Source organism: Oncorhynchus mykiss, chromosome 13, assembly GCF_013265735.2.
Source record: "Oncorhynchus mykiss isolate Arlee chromosome 13, USDA_OmykA_1.1, whole genome shotgun sequence".
Lineage (NCBI taxonomy): Eukaryota > Metazoa > Chordata > Actinopteri > Salmoniformes > Salmonidae > Oncorhynchus > Oncorhynchus mykiss.
Window position 1 is genome coordinate 57,329,218 of NC_048577.1, and position 26,587 is coordinate 57,355,804.

At 45.5% G+C, this 26,587-nt stretch overlaps 1 protein-coding gene across 2 annotated transcripts in view; it reads left to right on the forward strand.

Moving 5' to 3' along the window:
* LOC110516540 (septin-9) overlaps positions 1-26,587 on the forward strand; it is a 156,017-nt gene that overhangs the window by 25,773 nt on the left and 103,657 nt on the right. Inside the window, exon 2 of one of the 2 annotated variants that reach the window (XM_036941638.1) lies at positions 2,925-2,996. In XM_036941638.1, the coding sequence (XP_036797533.1) occupies positions 2,925-2,996 (72 nt within the window). Of the gene's footprint in view, positions 1-2,924; positions 2,997-9,437; positions 9,570-26,587 lie in introns of those variants that run through there. The other variant, XM_036941643.1, reaches the window with a different exon arrangement.

Below are 26,587 nucleotides of genomic sequence, written 5' to 3' on the forward strand. Positions count from 1 at the left end.
CCTGTTGCTACTGTTGCTATGGTGACTGGGCCATTTGTGGTCTAGAGGAGCAGGGAGGAGAGGCACATTTGGTTAGTGGCAGGGGAGAGTAGTCGCTCTGTCGAGCTCTCATCCAACCCTGCTTCAGTACAATGTTACCGGGCTCTGTTTAGCTGAGTGAGGGTGTTTTCTCTGGGTTTAGCTGGTCTGGTCTGGTACTGGTAGCTTCACTGGTTCTCTGAATGTTAGTTGTATCTCTCTGGCAGGAGGAGTGAATGGCTCTGGGCTCAGCTAGTCTGGTCTGGTAGCCTCTCTCTGGCCAGTCTGTTGTTTGGTCAGTTGGAGGAGGAATTAGAGCATGGCTGGCTGTGCTGCTGCTGTTTCTCTGAAGTTACTGGACTGTTGATTTCTCTCTGATGTCGGTCAGTCTGGGAGAGTCAGGCATTGCTTTCTGTGGCCACAGAGACAAATTCCAGAGCAAACAGCAGTCTGTGGGATCCAGTGGATGTTAGTTTTCTTCCTCATTTTGATTTGCTCTCTCACACATAGACATTGAGAAGGACATAACAAAGAGACCTGTATGTAACACTGTTAGGGATGAGCTCACATGTTACGCATCCTATAACTCCCACATGTATACACACACACACACACACACGCACACACGCACACACGCACGCGCACACACACACACACACACACACACACACACACACACACACACACACACACACACACACACAGACCCGTCTCACAGTCTCCTCCTCCCACAGTATTCAGTAACATACAGTCAGAACTCCTTTAGACCTCCTCCCACAGTATTCAGTAACATACAGTCAGAACTCCTTTAGACTTCCTCCCACAGTATTCAGGAACATACAGTCAGAACTCCTTTAGACCTCCTCCCACAGTATTCAGTAACATACAGTCAGAACTCCTTTAGACTTCCTCCCACAGTATTCAGTAACATACAGTCAGAACCCCTTTAGACTTCCTCCCACAGTATTCAGTAACATACAGTCAGAACCCCTTTAGACTTCCTCCCACAGTATTCAGTAACATACAGTCAGAACTCCTTTAGACCTCCTCCCACAGTATTCAGTAACATACAGTCAGAACTCCTTTAGACCTCCTCCCACAGTATTCAGTAACATACAGTCAGAACTCCTTTAGACTTCCTCCCACAGTATTCAGTAACATACAGTCAGAACCCCTTTAGACTTCCTCCCACAGTATTCAGTAACATACAGTCAGAACTCCTTTAGACTTCCTCCCACAGTATTCAGTAACATACAGTCAGACCCCTTTAGACTTCCTCCCACAGTATTCAGTAACATACAGTCAGAACTCCTTTAGACTTCCTCCCACAGTATTCAGTAACATACAGTCAGAACCCCTTTAGACTTCCTCCCACAGTATTCAGTAACATACAGTCAGAACTCCTTTAGACCTCCTCCCACAGTATTCAGTAACATACAGTCAGAACTCTTTTAGACTTCCTCCCACAGTATTCAGTAACATACAGTCAGAACTCCTTTAGACCTCCTCCCACAGTATTCAGTAACATACAGTCAGAACTTCTTTAGACTTCCTCCCTCAGTATTCAGTAACATACAGTCAGAACCCCTTTAGACTTCCTCCCACAGTATTCAGTAACATACAGTCAGAACTCCTTTAGACCTCCTCCCACAGTATTCAGTAACATACAGTCAGAACTCCTTTAGACCTCCTCCCACAGTATTCAGTAACATACAGTCAGAACTCCTTTAGACCTCCTCCCACAGTATTCAGTAACATACAGTCAGAACTCCTTTAGACTTCCTCCCACAGTATTCAGTAACCTACAGTCAGAACTCCTTTAGACCTCCTCCCACAGTATTCAGTAACATACAGTCAGAACTCCTTTAGACCTCCTCCCACAGTATTCAGTAACCTACAGTCAGAACTCCTTTAGTCTTCCTTCCTGTCCCTCAGCTGTCTATGTCGCTCTAAAGACAGTGGTGACACTTCAGAGAGGAATCCACATCTCTTGGTCATGATGGTGAACGATGTCATACAGGACAGAACTGAGAAAGGAAGTGTCTCAATTAAAGGAGGAGCCAGAACAGGATGGGTCAGTTGACTCAGTAACCACAAGTTGGAGTCATTTCATCTGAATAGTACTGACTGGGTTAAATCCCTGATCTCTTACGATGGTTGCCCCTGTGGCATGTGTGACCCCTTTGAATCACCAAGCTATAAATCAGATCAAACAATGATTCCGTGGCCATCATCACATCATCACCAGCTCTTTAGAAATAGATACTTACTGTTGCCTAGGGTGGTCTAGCAGTCTAAGCTGCTGCCCCTGGAAGACATACTGTATACCACTCCAGCATTGGTTTGAATCTGTCCCACAACAATTTCAGCACCCTCTCCCTCTCGTCTCCTGTCACTCGTCTCCTCTACCACTCCTCTCCTCTACCAACTTGGTTGACCAAGTTGACCTTTGAACTCTGTGACCTCTGACGACCTCTCATTCTACAGAGAGACCAACAGTCTACATAGGATCTACTTTACAGTCCACACACACACACACACACACACACACACACACACACCTCAACTCTCCTGGACTGGAATAAGGAATGATCAGAACAGAGCACAACGGAACACACCCTGTATCGATCTGGAATGGAATAGGTCTCTCCCGGTCAGCATTGAAGGAAAGCTGTAGTGGAACGCCAGAAGGCATCCCAGTGATTCCAGAGCTGCTCAGTGTCACCTAGGATCTGTGATGACTGTCACTGGGTTCTCTGTTGTCAGCTTATCAGCCGTGTGGGTTTTAGTGTTGTTAACTTGCAGGCATATGTAGTGTTATGTTATAATGGTATTATGCAACATAGAATGTATGACCTTTATTGATCGCCCTCCCTCCTCTCTCTCTATCTTCCTCTGGGTGACAGGTATTGCCAGGTCCACCAGTGGGAGACTGAGGAGGACAGACAGAGAAGGTTCTTCTTCCATCACCAGTCCCAGTAAGTCATACTGTTTCTATCTGAGGAATCCACCAGGCACACGCATTATTACTTACATACATCTGTTGGCCTCAACACAAGGACTTTGATTAATGCTACTGAGTTCATGTTGTGGGCTGAGCAAAATGCACAGCTGAATTGGTGAAGTGCGGGTTGACAAGGCACTGTATACTGCCCTTCACACTTTTCACTGGATTTAGTGAAAGTAACAAACTGTATTTCGTCAGCAAGCAGACTTTATCAGGGTTTCTGAGAAGTGAGCCACGAAACAGGTACTGTAGCACAGATGGACCGATATGTTACAGTAAGCAGGTAGGAATGAATCACAAATATTCCCCTTGAGAGAGGAGAGAGAGATGATTAAGACAGACTCAGCGAGGGTGAGATGGAGAGAGAGATGATTAAGACAGACTCAGTGAGGGTGAGATGGAGAGAGATGATTAAGACAGACTCAGTGAGGGTGAGATGGAGAGAGAGATGATTAAGACAGACTCAGTGAGGGTGAGATGGAGAGAGAGATGATTAAGACAGACTCAGTGAGGGTGAGATGGAGAGAGAGATGATTAAGACAGACTCAGTGAGGGTGAGATGGAGAGAGAGATGATTAAGACAGACTCAGTGAGGGTGAGATGGAGAGAGAGTTGATTAAGACAGACTCAGTGAGGGTGAGATGGAGAGAGAGATGATTAAGACAGACTCAGTGAGGGTGAGATGGAGAGAGAGATGATTAAGACAGACTCAGTGAGGGTGAGATGGAGAGAGAGATGATTAAGACAGACTCGGTGAGGGTGAGATGGAGAGAGATTTAGATATTTGGTATTTTATTAGGATCCCCATTAGCTGTTGCAAAAGCAGCAGCTACTCTTCCTGGGGTCCACACAAAACATGAAACATGACATAATACAGAACATGAATAGAACAGAACTACACCAAAAAATGGTTTTGAAGCACGCATAGCCTACATATCAATACATACACAGAGGTGATGTTGCTTTATTTGTCTTTTGAAACCAGGTTTGCTGTTTATTTGAGTAATATGAGATGGAACAGAGTTCCATGCAATAATGGCTCTATACAGTAATGTACATTTTATTGAATTTATTCTGGATTTGGGGACTGTGAAAAGACCACTGGTGGCATTTCTGGTGGCGTAAGTGTGTGTGTCAGAGTTGTGTATAAATTGACTTTGCAAACAATTCTGGATTTTCAACACATTAATGTTTCTTTAAAAAATAAGTGATGCAGTCAGTCTTCAACTCTTAGCCAAGAGAGACTGGCATGTATAGTATTTATATCAGCCCTCTGATTACCATGAAGAGCAAGACATGCTGCTCTGTTCTGGTCCAGCTGCAGTTTAACTAGGTCTCTCCTTGCAGCACTTGACCACATGTCTGGACAATAATCAAGATAAGACAAAACTAGAGCCTGCAGGACTTTCTTTTTGGAGTGTGGTGTCAAAAAATCACAGCATCTCTTTATTACAGACAGACCTCTCCCCAGCTTTACAACCATTGAATCTATATGTTTTGATCATGACAGTTTACAATCTAAGGAAATGCCAAGTAATTTACTCTCCTCAACTTCTTCAACAGTCACACCATTCATTTCCAGATTCAGCCGAGGTCTAGAACTTAGGGAATAATTTGTACTAAATACAGTGCTCTTAGTTTTAGAGATGTTCAGGACCAGTTTATTACTGGCCACCCATTCCAAAACAGACTGCAATACTTTGTTAAGACTTTCAGTGACTTAATTAGCTGTGGTTGCTGATGAATCATCAGCATACATGGACACACATGCTTTGTTTAATGCCAGTGGCAGGTCATTGGTAAAAATAGAAAAGAGTAGAGGACCCAGAGAGCTGCCCTGCAGTACACCACACTTTACATGTTTGACATTAGAGAAACTTCCATTAAAGAAAACCCTTTGAGTTCTATTAGATCGATAGCTCTGAATCCACAATATCGCAGAGGTTGAAAAGACATAACGCTTTATCAACAACAGGTTATGGTCAGTAATATCGAAGGCTGCACTGAAATCTAACAGTATAGCTCCCACAATCTTCTTATTATCAATTTATTTAAACCAATCATCAGTCATTTGTGTCAGTGGAGTACATGTTGAGTGCCCCTCTCTATAAGTATGCTGAAAGTCTGTTGTTAGTTTGTTTACAGAGAAATAGCATTGTATTTGGTCAAACACCATTTTTTTCTAACAGTTTGCTAAGAGCTGGCAGAAACCTGATAGGTCTGCTGTTAGAACCATTAAAGGCCGCTTTACCACTCTTGGGTAGCTGAATGACTTTGTCTTCCCTCCAGGCCTGAAGACTATACTCTAGGCTCAGATTAAAGATATGACAGATAGCTCAGTAGCTTTCCATCTAAGTTGTCAATGCCAAGAGGTTTGACATTATTGATCGATGACAATCATTTTTCCACCTCTCCCACACTAACTTTACAAAATTCAAACTTACAATGCTTTTCTTTCAGTATTGTTTTTTGTATGCATGTGTACGATGGCTCACTGTTCGTTGTTGGCATTTTCTGCCTAAGTTTGCCCACTTTGACAATGAAGTAACCATAAAAATATTTGGCAATATTAAATGCTTTTGTGATGAATAAGCCATCTGATTCAATGAATGATGGAGTTGAATTTGTCTTTCTGCCCATAATTTCATTTAAAGTTTCTTTATATCATTGATCCTGGCTTCATAATACAGTTTATTTTTCTTTTTGTTGTGTTTAGTCACATAATTTCTCGATTTGCAGTAAGTCAGCCAGTCAGATGTGCAGTAAGTCAGCCAGTCAGATGTGCAGTAAGTCAGCCAGTCAGATGTGCAGTAAGTCAGCCAGTCAGATGTGCAGTAAGTCAGCCAGTCAGATGTGCAGTAAGTCAGCCAGTCAGATGTGCAGTAAGTCAGCCAGTCAGATGTGCAGTAAGTCAGCCAGTCAGATGTGAAGTCAGACTTATTAGCCACTCCTTTAGCCTCATCTCTTTCAACCATACAGTTTTTCCTCATCAATCCATGGAACCTTAACAGTTCTAACAGTCAGTTTCTTAACAGGTGCATGTTTATCAATAACTAGAAGAAGCAATTTCATAAATGTATGAAGTGCAGCATCTGGATGCTCCTTATTAAAGACATCAGACCAACAAATATTTTTAACAACCACATAATAGTAACAGCTAAATCTGTTGTATGATCTCTTATATAATATTTTAGGCCCAGTTTTTGGAACTTTGGATTTCCTGGATATAGCCACTATATTGTGATCACTGCATCCAATGGGTACGGATACAGCTTTAGTACAAAGTTCTACAGTATTAGTTCAAATGTGATTGATACATGTGGATGATCTTGTTCCTGTAGTGTTTGTAAACACCCTGGTAGGTTGATTAATAACCTGAACCAGATTACAGGCACTGGTTACATTGAGAAGCTTCCTCTTGAGCGGACAGCTTGATGAAAACCAGTCACTATTCAGATTCCCAAGAAAGTAGACCTCTCGGTTTACATCACATACAATATCAAGCATTTCACACATACTATTTAGATACTGACTGTGAGCACTGGGTTTCAGTGGGAAAGATTGAAAGAGCATGGGTATGACAGTGAGATAGATTGAGATAATGATCGAAATGAGCACTCACTATTTACTACTACTACTGTGTGTGCATATGCGTGCGTAGGTGGGTGTTTGTGCGTGTGTTTGTGTATGTGTTCATGTGTGTGTGTGTTAATGTGTGTGTGTGTGCACGTGTGTGGGTAACTGCCAAGCGCTGGCATGAGGTTGCAGGCTGTGGCTGTGGCTCACCACTGAGGCCTCCTCCTCTCAGTGGGAAGAACAAACTGCTTCTGCAGCATCAGCAATTCAGAGGGCGGGGGGGGGGGGGGGGGGGGGGGGGTAGCGCCTGGAGCACCGAGTTGGGGAAAGGGACACACACACAGCCTGTGTATGAGCACATGTCCTTGCAGGATGTGCACTCAAGCCACAGGAATCTGACAGGCAATGAGGCAGCCAGATACTGTACTATGCAGGCTAACAGACAGGCTAGGATACACACACTGACAGACAGGGTTATAGGGATATACACAGGAATTTTTATTATTAGCAGTGTGTGTGTGTGTTTATGTGTGTGCGTGCTTGCGTGTGTTTGAGTTCTCAGGTGTGCGTGTGTGACAGGCAGACTGACAGACAGGCAGAGCTAACAGGTAGACAGGCAGACTGGGTTATGGGAGGTGCTTAGGGGTGTGAATGAAACCCATCCTGTCAGCAGACCCCCCTGATGCTGTCTCTGCAGGGCATGTGTGTCAGAGCAGGGGAGCAGGGTGGGGTGGGGGAGACTATGGAGGCTGGCAGGGGGTGTGTGCCCTGTGCCCGGATGTGAGGGAGGGGGCTGGGTGGGTTGAGATGTCCCACACAAAGCCTCTCCTGGTGGGGCGGAGTTATGAGCAGACAGGAGGTAGATGGGCCTTAGGAGGAGAGTGCTGTTTCACAGTAACCTTAAGAATACACACATGTGCAGGCACACACACACACACACACACACACACACACACACACACACACACACACACACACACACACACACACACACACACACACACACACACACACACACACACACACAAGGATTCACATTCTTATTAACCCCTAACCTAACCCTAATTGTAACCCTAACCCTAAACCTAACCCCTAAGCCTAAAATAGCTTTTTCCTTGAGGGAAGCGGCAAAATGTCCTTGTTTAACCTTGTGAGGTCTTCTGGTCCCCACAAGGATAGTAAAACCAAAAACACACCAATGCACACACACACAGGACTGGTAGAAGTCTATCTGTAGTGTTTGAATAGTGTCTCTGACAGTGGCTGTATTGTCCATGGCCATGCCCTCTGGGTGATTGTCTTCAGTTAGTAGTCATGAGACTGATCTCTATAGGGGAGGAAGCAATCACACTGTGTTACTAGCATGGCTCACTCCATTATGTTCACTGAGCCTGTGTCCCAAATGGCACCTTTTTACCTATGGACCCTGGTCAAAAGTAGGGCACTAGTACATAGGAAACAAGGTGCAATTTGGGACAGCCTGTGATCTAGATCATGTAGTTCAGTAACTATATCAGCCATTCATTGTGAAGCTGCTAGTTGATCTGTGATTCAGATTACTATTGTGTTTTGATAGGCACTTAGACCCAAACTCTGGTCCACTGTCCTCTCCTGTTGCGCAATGCTTTAGACAGCCCTGGCTGAAGTGACCCTGACTGCCCCCCACACACACACTCCTGGTTGCTTTAGGAAGGTGAGGGTTGCATTGTGCAACACTGCAGCCTGATATCTGCTTTTTTTAACGCCTGGGTGTGTTTGATCTCTCCCTCTCCCTCTCACACACACCCACACGCCAAATGACCCCCAGGCAAGTGTGAGGGACGTGCCAAAGGTTAGGGTTCACCTGTGTTTCTTGAACAAAGAGGTGGATGGATGTCAAGCACATTTTACAGAGAGAGAGAGAGAAAGAGAGGGAGGGAGGGAGGGAGGGAGGGACTTCCCCTGCTACTGTTTTATATAGTTTTTCCATTGTATAGTAGTGATACAGCATACTTAAGCAATAATGCCTGAGGGGGTGTGGTATATGGCCAATATAGCAAGGCCAAGAGCTGCTATTAAGCACAACGCAACACGGAGTGCCTGGATACAAACCTTAGCCGTGGTATATTGGCCATATACCACACCTGAGGTGCCTTATTGTTATTATGAACTGGTTACCAACTTAATTAGAGCAGTAAAAATAAATGTTTTGTCGTACCTGTGGTATATGGTATAATATACCACGGCTGTCAGCCAATCAGCATTCAGGGCTCGAACCACCCAGTTTATAAAACCCAAATCCTATCTCTGCATAGATAGACATGCCAAGACTCTATGGTCTCTGTTGCTGTACAGACGGGTCTATCAGACAGTTGGTTATTGGGGCCATGGAGAGGAGAGGGTTATTTTAAACTAAATCTAAGGAGCTCACATCACATGGTCCTTCAGGGTTTCTGAGACAATGCTGCTACAGTCTTATGGCAAGGCAGAGAAAGAAGGAAAGAAAGAAAGAAACAGAGAAATAGAGTGAGAGAGAGAGATAGAGAGAGATAGAGAGAGAGAGTGAGACAGGGAGAGAGAAGAGGAGAGAGAGAGAGAGATAGAGAGAGTGAGACAGGGAGAGAGAAGAGGAGGGGGAATGGAGGGTGGGAATGAAAAGAAAGAATAACAAGAGCTCCATATGATCAGCACATGGGCATGCCGTAATTCTGAACGCATTCATTAGCAGAACAGACTGAAAAATCTAACAGGGGAGAGAAAAAGACAGAGAGAGAGAGGAAGAGAAAGAGGGAGAGAAAGAGACAGAGGGAGGGAGGGAGGGAGGGAGGGAAAGACTGGGGAGAGGAAAAGAGAGGAAGAGAGGGCGCGAGCGAGCGAGCTAGCAAGGGGGGGAGAGAAAGGGGAAGTCCAGAAGGAGAGAGGAAGAAAGCAGACACTTCATGAGGCTGTGGAGGGAGTGATCTGGATATGGAGGGGGACAGATTCTCAGGTATGACACAGGAACTCAGCCAAACTGGACTCTCCTCACAGGGGAATAGTACTTTTCAGCTCTTCATTGAACTATCTATTGAAACACCCAGAGTCTGGGTCTTTTCCTCTCTGTATTTTCTGGTTTTAAAGCTTTAGCTTAGCTGCAGTTTGCAGATACAGCGTAGAGGGTTTTAGGACCTGTCCTTTGCCATGTGTCTGTCTGTCTCTTTGTCTTTCTGTCTCTCTCTTTCTCTCTGGCTGTCTGCTCAATGAGTTCCAGTAGCTAGGGTTTCGTGTGTGAGACTGACCGGCACAGAGTCATCTAATCTGGGTGACAGCCAGGACAGTGGGACAGAGCTGTGCAGCTCCTTGATTCTTTCTCTTTCTCTGGGTGACTTACTTACTCAGTTATCTATTGTTTAATTGAATTAGCTTGACAGGGACAGTGCACACGAATCAACATTTCAGTGTTCACAATGTAAATGTGTTAAAGCTAGCTATGAAGCTAATTTCCATCTGTAGGTCCGTAGTCCTCCTCTCATGTTCGTCTGTGGTGTGAAAACAGGAAAAGTGATGTTTGAACAGTACTACTTCTGTCCCCCGTGGCTCCGGTGGCGACCGACCGTCAGTGTGGGTAGAGATACTCTCTATTGGCAGGGGGATGGTTTTTCCACACTATTCTCACTTTGTTGTAGTTCCTGAAGTTGCTGTGATTTTCCTCATAAAGTGCATCTGTCATCAGTGTCCATAGAGAACGCATTAGGCTTCAGTTTGTCTGTGAATGTGTGTGGATGTTAAAATCATCAGTGTCCATAGAGAACGCATTAGGCTTCAGTTTGTCTGTGACTGTGTGTGTATGTTAAAATCATCAGTGTCCATAGAGAACGCATTAGGCTTCAGTTTGTCTGTGAATGCGTGTGGATGTTAAAATCATCAGTGTCCATAGAGAACGCATTAGGCTTCAGTTTGTCTGTGAATGCGTGTGGATGTTAAAATCATCAGTGGAGAAACACCGTCCCTTAATGGTGCTTTTATGAGTGTTTGTGGAGTATTGTAAAAACTCTGTAAAAAAGTAGAAAACAGAGAATGGGGGGCAGACAACACAAGTGCCCTTCCTTGTCCTGTAGCACCTACTGTTTAAAGTCTGGGAATGCATCCCAAATGGCACCCTATTCCCTATATAGTGCCCTATGGGCCCTGGTCAAAAGTAGTGCACTATATAGGGAATACGGTGCCATTTGGGATGAAGCCTGGACCAGGGTGAGATCACCAACGAGGCCCCCGTTTCCAGGTGCTTCCTTCAGGGAGCTGTAATGGCTTCTGCAGGAGTGTGTGTGTGTTTGTGTGTGTTCATGCATGTGTGCGTGTGATCATGTGTATGTGTACACGATATCTGACCATCCACTGACTGGTCACACTGTGTTTTGACCGCACACATCAGGGATCACAACCATGCACCTTCAATCTCAAATAACTGTATACTATGCTGAATGATAGTATCTTATCTAACCACTGTGTAAATGTACTTGAATACAGTGGAATATCACACACTTTAAAGTTTGCTTCCTTTGTTTGTGGGAGTGATTTGTCATTTTTCTAGGAGAAAAACACATACTTAGTCTTAAACAGCTGATAACTGTCACTATAGCGGGGCGGCAGGGTAGCTTAGTGGTTAGAGCGTTGGACTAGTAACCGAAAGGTTGCAAGTTCTGCCCCTGAACAGGCAGTTAACCCACTGTTCCTAGGCCAGTTAACCCACTGTTCCTAGGCCAGTTAACCCACTGTTCCTAGGCCGTCATTGAAAGTAAGAATTTGTTCTTAACTGACTTGCCTAGTTAAATAAAGGTAAAAAAAAAAAATTTAAATAGAGGGATGTACAGCAGATGCTGTATTCAGCATGATGATAACAACTGATAACTGTCACTATAGAGGGACATGTACAGCTGATGCTGTATTCAGCACGATGATAACAACTGATAACTGTCACTATAGAGGGACATGTACAGCAGATGCTGTATTCAGCATGATGATAACAACTGATAACTGTCACTATAGAGGGACATGTACAACAGATGCTGTATTCAGCACGATGATAACAACTGATAACTGTCACTATAGAGGGACATGTACAACAGGTGCTGTATTCAGCACGATGATAACAGCTGATGAACAGTTAATGACTGTGACACTCACACAGTGACCTGACTGAGACCTTTCTAAGACACACGACTAACATAGTGAAGCCATCCCCTAATCTCTACTGAACAGCCTCCAGCCATCCCATAACCTCTACTGAACAGCCTCCAGCCATCCCCTAACCTCTACTAAACAACCTCCAGCCATCCCCTAACCTCTACTGAACAGCCTCCAGCCATCCCCTAACCTCTACTGAACAACCTCCAGCCATCCCCTAACCTCTACTGAACAGCCTCCAGCCATCCCATAACCTCTAGTGAACAGCCTCCAGCCATCCCCTAACCACTACTGAACAGCCTCCAACCATCCCCTAACCTCTAGTGAACAGCCTCCAGCCATCCCCTAACCTCTACTGAACAGCCTCCAGCCATCCCTTAACCTCCACTGAACAGCCTCCAGCCATCCCCTAACCTCTACTGAACAGCCTCCATCCATCCCCTAACCTCTACTGAACAGCCTCCAGCCATCCCATAACCTCTAGTGAACAGCCTCCAGCCATCCCCTAACCACTACTGAACAGCCTCCAACCATCCCCTAACCTCTAGTGAACAGCCTCCAGCCATCCCCTAACCTCTACTGAACAGCCTCCAGCCATCCCTTAACCTCCACTGAACAGCCTCCAGCCATCCCCTAACCTCTACTGAACAGCCTCCATCCATCCCCTAACCTCTACTGAACAGCCTCCAGCCATCCCCTAACCTCTACTGAACAGCCTCCAGCCATCCCTTAACCTCTACTGAACAGCCTCCAGCCATCCCTTAACCTCTACTGAACAGCCTCCAGCCATCCCTTAACCTCTACTGAACAGCCTCCAGCCATCCCCTAACCTCTAGTGAACAGCCTCCAGCCATCCCCTAACCTCTAGTGAACAGCCTCCAGCCATCCCCTAACCTCTACTGAACAGCCTCCAGCCATCCCTTAACCTCCACTGAACAGCCTCCAGCCATCCCCTAACCTCTACTGAACAGCCTCCAGCCATCCCCTAACCTCTAGTGAACAGCCTCCATCCATCCCCTAACCTCTAGTGAATAGCTCCCAGCCATCCCTTAACCTTGGGGTGGCAGGTAGCCATCCCCTAACCTCTAGTGAACAGCCTCCAGCCATCCCCTAACCACTACTGAACAGCCTCCAACCATCCCCTAACCTCTAGTGAATAGGTCCCAGCCATCCCTTAACCTCTAGTGAACATCCTCCATCCATCCCCTAACCTCTAGTGAATAGCTCCCAGCCATCCCTTAACCTTGGGGCGGCAGGTAGCCTAGAGGTTAGAGTGTTGGGCCAGTAACTGAAAGGTAGAGATCTAGATCAAATCCCCAAGGTGACGAGGTAAAAATGTGTTGTTCTTCCCCTGAACAAGGCAGTTAACACACTGTTCCTAGGCTGTCATTGTAAATAAGAATGTGTTCTTAACTGACTTTCCTAGTTAAATAAATAAAAATATGTAAAAACTTGAATTAAAAAAAGCTCTCCCTTAACCTCTCCCTTAACCTCTCCCTTAACCTCTCCCTTAACCTCTCCCTTAAACTCTCCCTTAACCTCTCCCAGTCGCTTCCCTCTCAATAGAGAGAAACAGGCTGCTATATCATCTTACTACAGTATCCATACAGAACACACAACAATATGAACTCTGTTGTTGCAGTACATAATTCTTGGAATATGCTCTTTGGTTTGCTGCTTAAATATAACATTAATGCTGTTTGGGTTGGACTGGACGGTATCCAAAAGTGGATCACCACAAGGTGGTGATGTTGAGTTTCAGGCACTCTCCTCTGTGGAGGAACTGTGGTAAAACTGTTGTTTTCCATTACACTGGCTTTGGCCCATTTCTTTCAATGATGATGGATCGTGTGTAATAAGAGAAGCTCAGAGCGGTAGTAGGGGCAACTCTGGGGTCTGTGGTGTTTTTAAAGGGGACAGACTGACACACTGGTCTGTAGCTGAGTATCTGTCTATTCTACAGTATCTCTGCCTAGGCAGATTTCGGCTTGTGTTATTGGATGAAACTGGTCAGAGATACTTCCTTGTACTCTGTGTCTGGTGTTTTGCCTGGGTTACCATGGAGACATGGCTGTGTAGCTGCTGTGAAGCTGATTGGGGTTTGTGATTATAATGCTAGTTTGTTAACATGATAAAGATAGTACTATTGAAGAGAGAGAGAGATGGAGGATGACGAAAGGAGGAGATACAGAAAGAAAGAAAGAAAGAAAGAAAGAAAGAAAGAAAGAAAGGAAGACAGAAAGAAAGAAAGAAAAATAAAGATCTATTCCTGATGGAGGACAGCTGCTCTGTCTATTTATTGAGTCATTCCATCCCCATGTGTGAGGGGGCTAACTAGACACACACACACACACACACACACACACACACACACACACACACCATAATACCATGCACCCAGTACCCACTACCAAGGCTTTGTGTGACTGTACACTGTATGAGGGCACCTCTTTCCAACAGGTGTTTGTGATTAAAGTTTCCTTTGTAAGCCTTAACCTCTTGCTATGCATTTGCTTAAGGACAGCTGTGACCACAGCTGCTTGTATGTATATGTGTGTGTGTGTGCTTGCGTGCCTGTTTGTGTGAGTGAATGTTCCATGTTAAACCCACAGGGCGTGGCTGGCTGAGTCAGGTCCTGCACATTCTATAGTGCCCAATTGGCCTATTTTACTCTGTATTCCACACACTCACACACATAATCTCAATAATCAAAGTTCCTATTCTGTACTGTAGGGAGTAGACTGGTCTGGTTCTATTATGTAACTGTAGGGAGTAGACTGGTCTGGTTCTATTCTGTACTGTAGGGAGTAGACTGGTCTGGTTTTACTCTGTAACTGTAGGGAGTAGACTGGTCTGGTTCTATTCTGTACTGTAGGGAGTAGACTGGTCTGGTTCTATTCTGTAAGTAGGGAGTAGACTGGTCTGGTTCTATTCTGTAAGTAGGGAGTAGACTGGTCTGGTTCTATTCTGTAAGTAGGGAGTAGACTGGTCTGGTTCTATTCTGTACTGTAGGGAGTAGACTGGTCTGGTTCTATTCTGTACTGTAGGGAGTAGACTGGTCTGGTTTTACTCTGTAACTGTAGGGAGTAGACTGGTCTGGTTCTATTCTGTACTGTAGGGAGTAGACTGGTCTGGTTCTATTCTGTACTGTATGGAGTAGACTGGTCTGGTTCTATTCTGTAAGTAGGGAGTAGACTGGTCTGGTTCTATTCTGTACTGTATGGAGTAGACTGGTCTGGTTCTATTCTGTAAGTAGGGAGTAGACTGGTCTGATTCTATTCTGTACTGTAGGGAGTAGACTGGTCTGGTTCTATTCTGTACTGTAGGGAGTAGACTGGTCTGGTTCTATTCTGTACTGTATGGAGTAGACTGGTCTGGTTCTATTCTGTACTGTAGGGAGTAGACTGGTCTGGTTCTTTTCTGTACTGTATGGAGTAGACTGGTCTGGTTCTATTCTGTAAGTAGGGAGTAGACTGGTCTGATTCTATTCTGTACTGTAGGGAGTAGACTGGTCTGGTTCTATTCTGTACTGTAGGGAGTAGACTGGTCTGGTTCTATTCTGTACTGTAGGGAGTAGACTGGTCTGGTTCTATTCTGTACTGTAGGGAGTAGACTGGTCTGGTTCTATTCTGTACTGTAGGGAGTAGACTGGTCTGGTTCTATTCTGTACTGTAGGGAGTAGACTGGTCTGGTTCTGTTTCTAAAAGCTGCTGATGCCATTAGTCATAGTAATGCTGGGCTACGACTCACAAGCTCACTACAGGATGAACTCTCACCCCTATTCTTTTCCTATCAAAACCATGTTTGGGATTTCCTCTCTCTCTTTTATGTATATATATCTTGCTCTCTCTCTCTCTTTCAATTAAATTCAAATGGCTTTATTGGCATGTGAACCATGTGTTTACATTGTGGTAGAGAACTGGCACACCTATGTCTTCCTCTTCCTCTTCCTTCCCTCCGTTCTCCCTCCCCCTCTCTGCAGCAGCAGCCTCAGACAGGTACTGTAGACCTGATTAATATGGGTTGTCATGTAAACAGAGCTCTGTAGCACCACGGTAACCAACGAGTGGAGTCCAGAGTACATACACAGCGTTGTGTGTGAGGTGTGATCAGAAAGAGAGAGAGACGGAGAGAGAGAGAAAGAGAGACTGAGAGCAAGACAGAGAGAGAGAAAAATATTTATGTTTATGTTTATTTTCCCTTTCGTACTTTAACTATTTGCACATCATTACAACACTGTATATATATATACAGTGCCTTGCGAAAGTATTCGGCCCCCTTGAACTTTGCGACCTTTTGCCACATTTCAGGCTTCAAACATAAAGATATAAAACTGTATTTTTTTGTGAAGAATCAACAACAAGTGGGACACAATCATGAAGTGGAACGACATTTATTGGATATTTCAAACTTTTTTAACAAATCAAAAACTGAAGAATTGGGCGTGCAAAATTATTCAGCCCCCTTAAGTTAATACTTTGTAGCGCCACCTTTTGCTGCGATTACAGCTGTAAGTCGCTTGGGGTATGTCTCTATCAGTTTTGCACATCGAGAGACTGACATTTTTTCCCATTCCTCCTTGCAAAACAGCTCGAACTCAGTGAGGTTGGATGGAGAGCATTTGTGAACAGCAGTTTTCAGTTCTTTCCACAGATTCTCGATTGGATTCAGGTCTGGACTTTGACTTGGCCATTCTAACACCTGGATATGTTTATTTTTGAACCATTCCATTGTAGATTTTGCTTTATGTTTTGGATCATTGTCTTGTTGGAAGACAAATCTCCGTCCCAGTCTCAGGTCTTTTGCAGACTCCATCAGGTTTTCTTCCAGAATGGTCCTGTATTTGGCTCCATCCATCTTCCCATCAATTTTAACCATCTTCCCTGTCCCTGCTGAAGAAAAGCAGGCCCAAACCATGATGCTGCCACCACCATGTTTGACAGTGGGGATGGTGTGTTCAGCTGTGTTGCTTTTACGCCAAACATAACGTTTTGCATTGTTGCCAAAAAGTTCAATTTTGGTTTCATCTGACCAGAGCACCTTCTTCCACATGTTTGGTGTGTCTCCCAGGTGGTTTGTGGCAAACTTTAAACAACACTTTTTATGGATATCTTTAAGAAATGGCTTTCTTCTTTCCACTCTTCCATAAAGGCCAAATTTGTGCAATATACGACTGATTGTTGTCCTATGGACAGAGTCTCCCACCTCAGCTGTAGATCTCTGCAGTTCATCCAGAGTGATCATGGGCCTCTTGGCTGCATCTCTGATCAGTCTTCTCCTTGTATGAGCTGAAAGTTTAGAGGGACGGCCAGGTCTTGGTAGATTTGCAGTGGTCTGATACTCCTTCCATTTCAATATTATCGCTTGCACAGTGCTCCTTGGGATGTTTAAAGCTTGGGAAATCTTTTTGTATCCAAATCCGGCTTTAAACTTCTTCACAACAGTATCTCGGACCTGCCTGGTGTGTTCCTTGTTCTTCATGATGCTCTCTGCGCTTTTAACGGACCTCTGAGACTATCACAGTGCAGGTGCATTTATACAGAGACTTGATTACACACAGGTGGATTGTATTTATCATCATTAGTCATTTAGGTCAACATTGGATCATTCAGAGATCCTCACTGAACTTCTGGAGAGAGTTTGCTGCACTGAAAGTAAAGGGGCTGAATAATTTTGCACGCCCAATTTTTCAGTTTTTGATTTGTTAAAAAAGTTTGAAATATCCAATAAATGTCGTTCCACTTCATGATTGTGTCCCACTTGTTGTTGATTCTTCACAAAAAAAATACAGTTTTATATCTTTATGTTTGAAGCCTGAAATGTGGCAAAAGGTCGCAAAGTTCAAGGGGGCCGAATACTTTCGCAAGGCACTGTATATACATAATATGACATTTGAAATGTCTTTATACTTTTGTAAGTGTAATGTTTACTGTACATTTGTTATTGTTTATTTAACTTTTTGTTTATCTATTTCACTTGCTTTGGCAATGTAAACATACGTTTCCCATGCCAATAGAGAGAGAGAGAGAGAGAGAGAGAGAGAGAGAGAGAGAGAGAGAGAGAGAGAGAGAGAGAGAGAGAGAGAGAGAGAGAGAGAGAGAGAGAGAGAGAGAGAGAGAGAGAGAGAGAGAGAGAGAGAGAGAGAGAGAGAGAGAGAGAGAGAGAGAGAGAGAGAGAGAGAGAGAGAGAGAGAGAGAGAGAGAGAGAGAGAGAGAGAGAGAGAGAGAGAGAGAGAGAGAGAGAGTAGAAACCTAGTATGGCTTGACGTTTGTTACTGTTCTAAACATTTCCTATAGACAGACACGTGTCCCAGATTCTTGAGGGTGTCTATAACATTATAACATTCACACCAACTGGCAATCTATAAAACTCTACAGTACAGAGTAAAACACAACATGTGCATTCAGAAAGTATTCAGACCCCTTGACTTTTCACACATTTTGTTATGTTACAACCTTATTCTAAAATGTATTAAATAGTTTTTTCCCCCATAATGACAAAGCAAAAACAGTTTTTTAGACATTTTTGCCTCGATCCTGACTAGTCTCACAGTCCCCGCCGCTGAAAAACATCCACACAGCAAGATGCTTCCACCACCATGCTTCACTGTAGGGATGGTGCCAGGTTTCCTCCAGATGTGATGCTTGGCAAGCCAAATAGTTCGATCTTGGTTTCATCAGCCAGAGAATGTTGTTTCTAATGGTCTGAGAGTCCTTTAGGTGCTTTTGGCAAACTCCAAGCAGGCTGTCATGTGCCTTATACTGAGGAGTGGCTTCCGTCTGGCCACTCTACCAAAAAGACATGATTGGTGGAGTGCTGCAGAGAAGGTTCTCCCATCTCCACAGAGGAACTATGGAGCTCTGTCAGAGTGACCATCAGGTTCTTGGTCACCTTCCTGACGAATGCCCTTCTCCCTCGATTGCTCAGTTTGTCTGGGCGGACAGCTCTAGGAAGAGTCTTGGTGGTTCCAAACTTCTTCCATTTAAGAATGATGGAGCCCACTGTGTTCTTGGGGACCTTCAAAGCTGCAGAAATGTTTTATCTTGGTTTTTGCTCTGACATGCACTTTCAACTGGGAACTTATAAAGACAAGTGTGTGCCTTTCCAAATGTCCAATCAATTGAATTTACCACAGGTGGACTCCAATCAAGATGTTAAAACATCTCAAGGACTATCAAATGAAACAGGATACACCTGAGCTCAATTTCGAGTCTTATAGCAAAGGGTCTGAATACTTGTTTAAATAAGATATTTCTGTTTTTTTTTTCTAAAAACCTGTTTTGTCTTTGTCATTATGGGGTATTGTGATGTCATTATGGGGTATTGTGATGTCATTATGGGGTATTGTGTGTAGATTGATGAGGAACATTTTTTATTTGATACATTTTTGAATAAGGCTGTAACATAACAACATGTGGAAAAAGTGAAGGGTGTCTGAATACCTTTTGAATGCACTGTACAGTACACTCCCATTGACCATTTTTTAAGCCTCGTGATCAAAGTGGTATTTGACTAATATTTTCTGTTCTAGGATCAGCTCACTGTACTTTCAATGTGTCACCAAACATCAGGGACACGTTGAAGCAAATGGTCAGGTCAGTAGGTTAGAGGGAGGGGTGGGATGGTCAGGTCAGGTCAGTGGGTTAGAGGGAGGGTTGGGATGGTCAGGTCAGTAGGTTAGAGGGAGGGTTGGGATGGTCAGGTCAGTGGGTTAGAGGGAGGGTTGGGATGGTCAGGTCAGTAGGTTAGAGGGAGGGGTGGGATGGTCAGGTCAGGTCAGTGGGTTAGAGGGAGGGTTGGGATGGTCAGGTCAGTAGGTTAGAGGGAGGGGTGGGATGGTCAGGTCAGTAGGTTAGAGGGAGGGTTGGGATGGTCAGGTCAGTAGGTTAGAGGGAGGGGTGGGATGGTCAGGTCAGGTCAGTGGGTTAGAGGGAGGGTTGGGATGGTCAGGTCAGTAGGTTAGAGGGAGGGGTGGGATGGTCAGGTCAGGTCAGTGGGTTAGAGGGAGGGTTGGGATGGTCAGGTCAGTAGGTTAGAGGGAGGGTTGGGATGGTCAGGTCAGTAGGTTAGAGGGAGGGTTGGGATGGTCAGGTCAGTGGGTTAGAGGGAGGGTTGGGATGGTCAGGTCAGTGGGTTAGAGGGAGGGATGGGATGGTCAGGTCAGGTCAGTAGGTTAGAGGGAGGGTTGGGATGGTCAGGTCAGTGGGTTAGAGGGAGGGTTGGGATGGTCAGGTCAGTAGGTTAGATGGAGGGTTGGGATGGTCAGATCAGTGGGTTAGAGGGAGGGATGGGATGGTCAGGTCAGGTCAGGTCAGTGGGAGGGTTGGGATGGTCAGGTCAGTGGGTTAGAGGGAGGGATGGGATGGTCAGGTCAGTAGGTTAGAGGGAATGTTGGGATGGTCAGGTCAGTGGGTTAGAGGGAGGGTTGGGATGGTCAGGTCAGTAGGTTAGAGGGAAGGTTGGGGTGGTATGATCAGGTCAGGTCAGTAGGTTAGAGGGAGGGTTGGGGTGGGATGGTCAGGTCAGTAGGTTAGAGGGAAGGTTGGGATGGTCAGGTCAGTGGGTTAGAGGGAGAGTTGGGATGGTCAGGTCAGTGGGTTAGAGGGAGGGTTGGGATGGTCAGGTCAGTAGGTTAGAGGGAGGGTTGGGATGGTCAGGTCAGGTCAGTGGGTTAGAGGGAGGGTTGGGATGGTCTGATCAGTAGGTTAGAGGGAGGGTTGGGATGGTCAGGTCAGTAGGTTAGAGGGAGGGTTGGGATGGTCAGGTCAGGTCAGTAGGTTAGATGGAGGGTTGGGATGGTCAGGTCAGTAGGTTAGAGGGAGGGTTGGGATGGTCAGGTCAGTAGGTTAGAGGGAGGGTTGGGATGGTCAGGTCAGTAGGTTAGAGGGAGGGTTGGGATGGTCAGGTCAGTGGGTTAGAGGGAGGGATGGGATGGTCAGGTCAGGTCAGTAGGTTAGAGGGAGGGTTGGGATGGTCAGGTCAGTGGGTTAGAGGGAGGGTTGGGGTGGGATGGTCAGTGGGTTAGAGGGAGGGTTGGGATGGTCAGGTCAGTAGGTTAGAGGGAGGGTTGGGATGGTCAGGTCAGTAGGTTAGAGGGAGGGTTGGGATGGGATGGTCAGGTCAGTGGGTTAGAGGGAGGGTTGGGGTGGTCAGGTCAGTAGGTTAGAGGGAGGGTTGGGATGGTCAGGTCAGTAGGTTAGAGGGAGGGTTGGGATGGTCAGGTCAGTAGGTTAGAGGGAGGGTTAGGATGGTCAGGTCAGTGGGTTAGAGGGAGGGTTGGGGTGGGATGGTCAAGCCATGGTCAGTACCCACTGGCACATAGAGCCACCTGAGATGGTAATGTAACCCAGGGGTACAATGAGAAGGTTAATAGACCTCAGCTGTATCTGTGCTGGCCCTTAATGACCCGAGGGACCAGTGCCCTCCTGTGTGACATAGTTGGTGGTGTATGGTACTTGCAAGGCCAAGGGTTGTGGGTTTGATTCCCGTGGGGGACCACCAATATGAAACATGTATGCATGACTGTAAGAGGATAGAAGTGTCTGCTAAATGGTGTATGGTACTGTCATGACCTGTACAGGACACATAACCACACCAAAGGATGTCTCCTTTAAATCCCATATGGGATTGTATGTGTGTGGTTATGTTTGGCAGCACAACAACCTTGATAGATATGTGATCCATATCATCCTGTTGGTAAAGACAGCCCTCTCTGTCAACTGCTGCCTAAAGGGGATGAGGACAGGAGTGGGTATGTTCCAGCCCCATGGTGGGCTTGGAGCTTGTGTTTGTTGTGTTTGGAGTTGTGGTGTGTGTGTGTGCCAGGGAATGTGAGACATGTGGCAGAAGAGTAGGTGTGGAGGAGGGTGTGTCACAGCCAGAAGGTCTGCAGAGCGATTCTCCACATGTCTCCATGGTTATCTAGTTACACATCTCACTATTGGGCCACAACTTCTGTCACTGTTGGTGCAACAGCCCTAGTTTTATAGATAGAACACTGACATCTGGTGGATGAAGTGTCTCATTACTGATAGAGGTGTGTGTGTGTGTGTGTGTGTGTGTGTGTGTGTGTGTGTGTGTGTGTGTGTGTGTGTGTGTGTGTGTGTGTGTGTGTGTGTGTGTGTGTGTGTGTGTGTGTGTGTGTGTGTGTGTGTGTGTGTGTGTGTGTGTGTGTGTGTGTGTGTGTGTGTGTGTGTGTGTGTGTGTGTGTGTGTAGGAGGAATGCTGCTGTTGTAACTTTGAGCCAGTTTGAGCCATTAACTACAGTGTTTATTGGTGTTGACAGGTTTCCACTGAGAACACAACACACTCAGAGATGATCAGCTATACTCCTATTCTGAAATACAGCTTAGTCTCACTGCTGGACAAGATTGTCCTTGTTCAATTCTACTTCATCTCTTTTCACTGTAAACAGGTTGTACATATAGAAAGAGGTTTTTGAATGCTGAGGTCGTACTCACTCAGGATGTTACTAATCCAGAACAATGCATGCAACAGGAAGTAACTGACATATTCATTAGGATAGGATGAACTTTAGTGTCCCGAGGGGGAAATTGTCTCAGACACACAGTACTGCTGTATAGAAAATAGACACTGGTCATGAGATACCCAACATAGTACGTACATTGCCCTCCTGTCGTAAACATTGTACACTTCTCATACGGCCACATACATAATACATGTTCCACATTCTGTCATTAGCGTACTAAGGTACATTTTTGCAATATGTGTTATGTGTTATATTATAATTAGGTTTATTGAAATGTTTTTTTTTTGTTTTTTTTAAATAGCCTGAATGTAAAGTTTTAGCTTCTATCTTCTAACATCTATAGTAGTTGATCATTCTTTCTTTGACTCTTTGCCACAAGCGACACACACACACTAACTAAGTACCTTGGCATCATACTTGATTCCAACCTCTCTTTTAAAAAGCATTTGAAAAAGGTCATTCAAATTCAACCTAGCTAATTTCCGATTTATACGAAATTGTTTGACTACAGAGGTAGCAAAACTGTACTTCAAATCTATGATACTCCCCCACTTAACATACTGCTTGACTAGTTGGGCCCAAGCTTGCTGTACAACATTAAAACCTATTCAGTCTGTCTACAAACAGGCTCTCAAAGTGCTTGATAGGAAGCCCAATAGCCATCCTCTGTTACATCCTCAGAAAGCATGAGCTCCTGAGTTGGGAGCTTGTGCAATACACCGACGCATGTCTTGTATTCAAGATCCTTAATGGCCTGGCTCCCCCTCCACTCAGTATTTTTGTTAAACAGAAAACCCAAACAAATGGCAGCAGATCCACAAGGTCCGCCATGAGAGGTGACTGTATAGTTCCCTTAAGGAAAAGCACCTTTAGTAAATCTGCATTCTCTGTGAGAGCTTCCCATGTCTGGAGTACACTGCCATCAGACACACATAACTGCACCACCTACCACACTTTCACAAAATGTATGAATACATGGCTAAACGGTCAATCAGATTTGTGATCATAATCCATAGCTGTGTATTTCTGCTTTCCATGTTGTCTGTTGTCTGTAGCTTGTGAGGTGTGGAAACACTGTTGCTTTTATGAATTTTGTCTTGCTGGTTTTTGTTCTATGTTGCTCTGTCTGTATGCTACATCTTGCTTGTCCTATGTTGCTCTGTCTGTATGCTACGTCTTGCTTGTCCTATGTTGCTCTGTCTGTATGCTACGTCTTGCTTGTACTATGTTGCTCTGTCTGTATGCTACGTCTTGCTTGTACTATGTTGCTCTGTCTGTATGCTACATCTTGCTTGTCCTATGTTGCTCTGTCTGTATGCTACGTCTTGCTTGTCCTATGTTGCTCTGTCTGTATGCTACGTCTTGCTTGTACTATGTTGCTCTGTCTGTATGCTACATCTTGCTTGTACTATGTTGCTCTGTCTGTATGCTACATCTTGCTTGTCCTATGTTGCTCTGTCTGTATGCTATGTCTTGCTTGTCCTATGTTGCTCGGAGTATGCTCACTGCTCAATGATTGTCTATATTGTAATTGTTTTTAATAACCTGCCCAGGGACTGCGGTTGAAAATGAGCCGGCTGGCTAAAACCGCCACTTTTACTGAAACGTTATTAATGTGCACTGTCCCTGTAAAAAGAAAATAAACTCAAACTCAAACACACTCCCACTCTGACAGAGAGGATGTACCTTCACACTCACTAACACACTCCCACTCTGACAGAGAGGATGTACCCTCACACACACTAACACACTCCCACTCTGACAGAGAGGATGTACCCTCACACACACTAACACACTCCCACTCTGACAGAGAGGATGTACCCTCATACACACTAACACACTCCCACTCTGACAGAGAGGATGTACCCTCATACACACTAACACACTCCCACTCTGACAGAGAGGATGTACCCTCATACACACTAACACACTCCCACTCTGACAGAGAGGATGTACCCTCACACACACTAACACACTCCCACTCTGACAGAGAGGATGTACCTTCACATACACACTAACACACTCCCACTCTGACAGAGAGGATGTACCCTCACACACACTAACACACTCCCACTCTGACAGAGAGGATGTACCCTCATACACACTAACACACTCCCACTCTGACAGAGAGGATGTACCCTCATACACACTAACACACTCCCACTCTGACAGAGAGGATGTACCCTCACACACACTAACACACTCCCACTCTGACAGAGAGGATGTACCTTCACACACACTAACACACTCCCACTCTGACAGAGAGGATGTACCCTCATACACACTAACACACTCCCACTCTGACAGAGAGGATGTACCCTCATACACACTAACACACTCCCACTCTGACAGAGAGGATGTACCCTCACACACACTAACACACTCCCACTCTGACAGAGAGGATGTACCCTCACACACACTAACACACTCCCACTCTGACAGAGAGGATGTACCTTCACACACACTAACACACTCCCACTCTGACAGAGAGGATGTACCCTCATACACACTCCCACTCTGACAGAGAGGATGTACCTTCACACACACTAACACACTCCCACTCTGACAGAGAGGATGTACCCTCATACACACTAACACACTCCCACTCTGACAGAGAGGATGTACCTTCACACTCACTAACACACTCCCACTCTGACAGAGAGGATGTACCCTCATACACACGAACACACTCCCACTCTGACAGAGAGGATGTACCTTCACACACACTAACACACTCCCACTCTGACAGAGAGGATGTACCCTCATACACACTAACACACTCCCACTCTGACAGAGAGGATGTACCTTCACACTCACTAACACACTCCCACTCTGACAGAGAGGATGTACCCTCACACACACTCCCGCTCTGACAGAGAGGATGTACCCTCATACACACTAACACACTCTCACTCTGACAGAGAGGATGTACCCTCATACACACTAACACACTCCCGCTCTGACAGTGAGGATGTACCTTCACACACACTAACACACTCCCACTCCGACAGAGAGGATGTACCTTCACATACACACTAACACACTCCCACTCTGACAGAGAGGATGTACCCTCACACACACTAACACACTCCCCCTCTGACAGAGAGGATGTACCCTCACACACACTAACACACTCCCACTCTGACAGAGAGGATGTACCCTCACACACACTAACACACTCCCACTCTGACAGAGAGGATGTACCCTCACACACACTAACACACTCCCACTCTGACAGAGAGGATGTACCTTCACACACACTAACACACTCCCACTCTGACAGAGAGGATGTACCCTCATACACACTCCCACTCTGACAGAGAGGATGTACCTTCACACACACTAACACACTCCCACTCTGACAGAGAGGATGTACCCTCATACACACTAACACACTCCCACTCTGACAGAGAGGATGTACCTTCACACTCACTAACACACTCCCACTCTGACAGAGAGGATGTACCCTCATACACACGAACACACTCCCACTCTGACAGAGAGGATGTACCTTCACACACACTAACACACTCCCACTCTGACAGAGAGGATGTACCCTCATACACACTAACACACTCCCACTCTGACAGAGAGGATGTACCTTCACACTCACTAACACACTCCCACTCTGACAGAGAGGATGTACCCTCACACACACTCCCGCTCTGACAGAGAGGATGTACCCTCATACACACTAACACACTCCCACTCTGACAGAGAGGATGTACCCTCATACACACTAACACACTCCCGCTCTGACAGTGAGGATGTACCTTCACACACACTAACACACTCCCACTCCGACAGAGAGGATGTACCTTCACATACACACTAACACACTCCCACTCTGACAGAGAGGATGTACCCTCACACACACTAACACACTCCCCGTCTGACAGAGAGGATGTACCCTCACACACACTAACACACTCCCACTCTGACAGAGAGGATGTACCCTCACACACACTAACACACTCCCACTCTGACAGAGAGGATGTACCTTCACACTCACTAACACACTCCCACTCTGACAGAGAGGATGTACCTTCACACACACTAACACACTCCCACTCTGACAGAGAGGATGTACCCTCATACACACTCCCACTCTGATAGAGAGGATGTACCTTCACACACACTAACACACTCCCACTCTGACAGAGAGGATGTACCCTCATACACACTAACACACTCCCACTCTGACAGAGAGGATGTACCTTCACACTCACTAACACACTCCCACTCTGACAGAGAGGATGTACCCTCATACACACGAACACACTCCCACTCTGACAGAGAGGATGTACCTTCACACACACTAACACACTCCCACTCTGACAGAGAGGATGTACCCT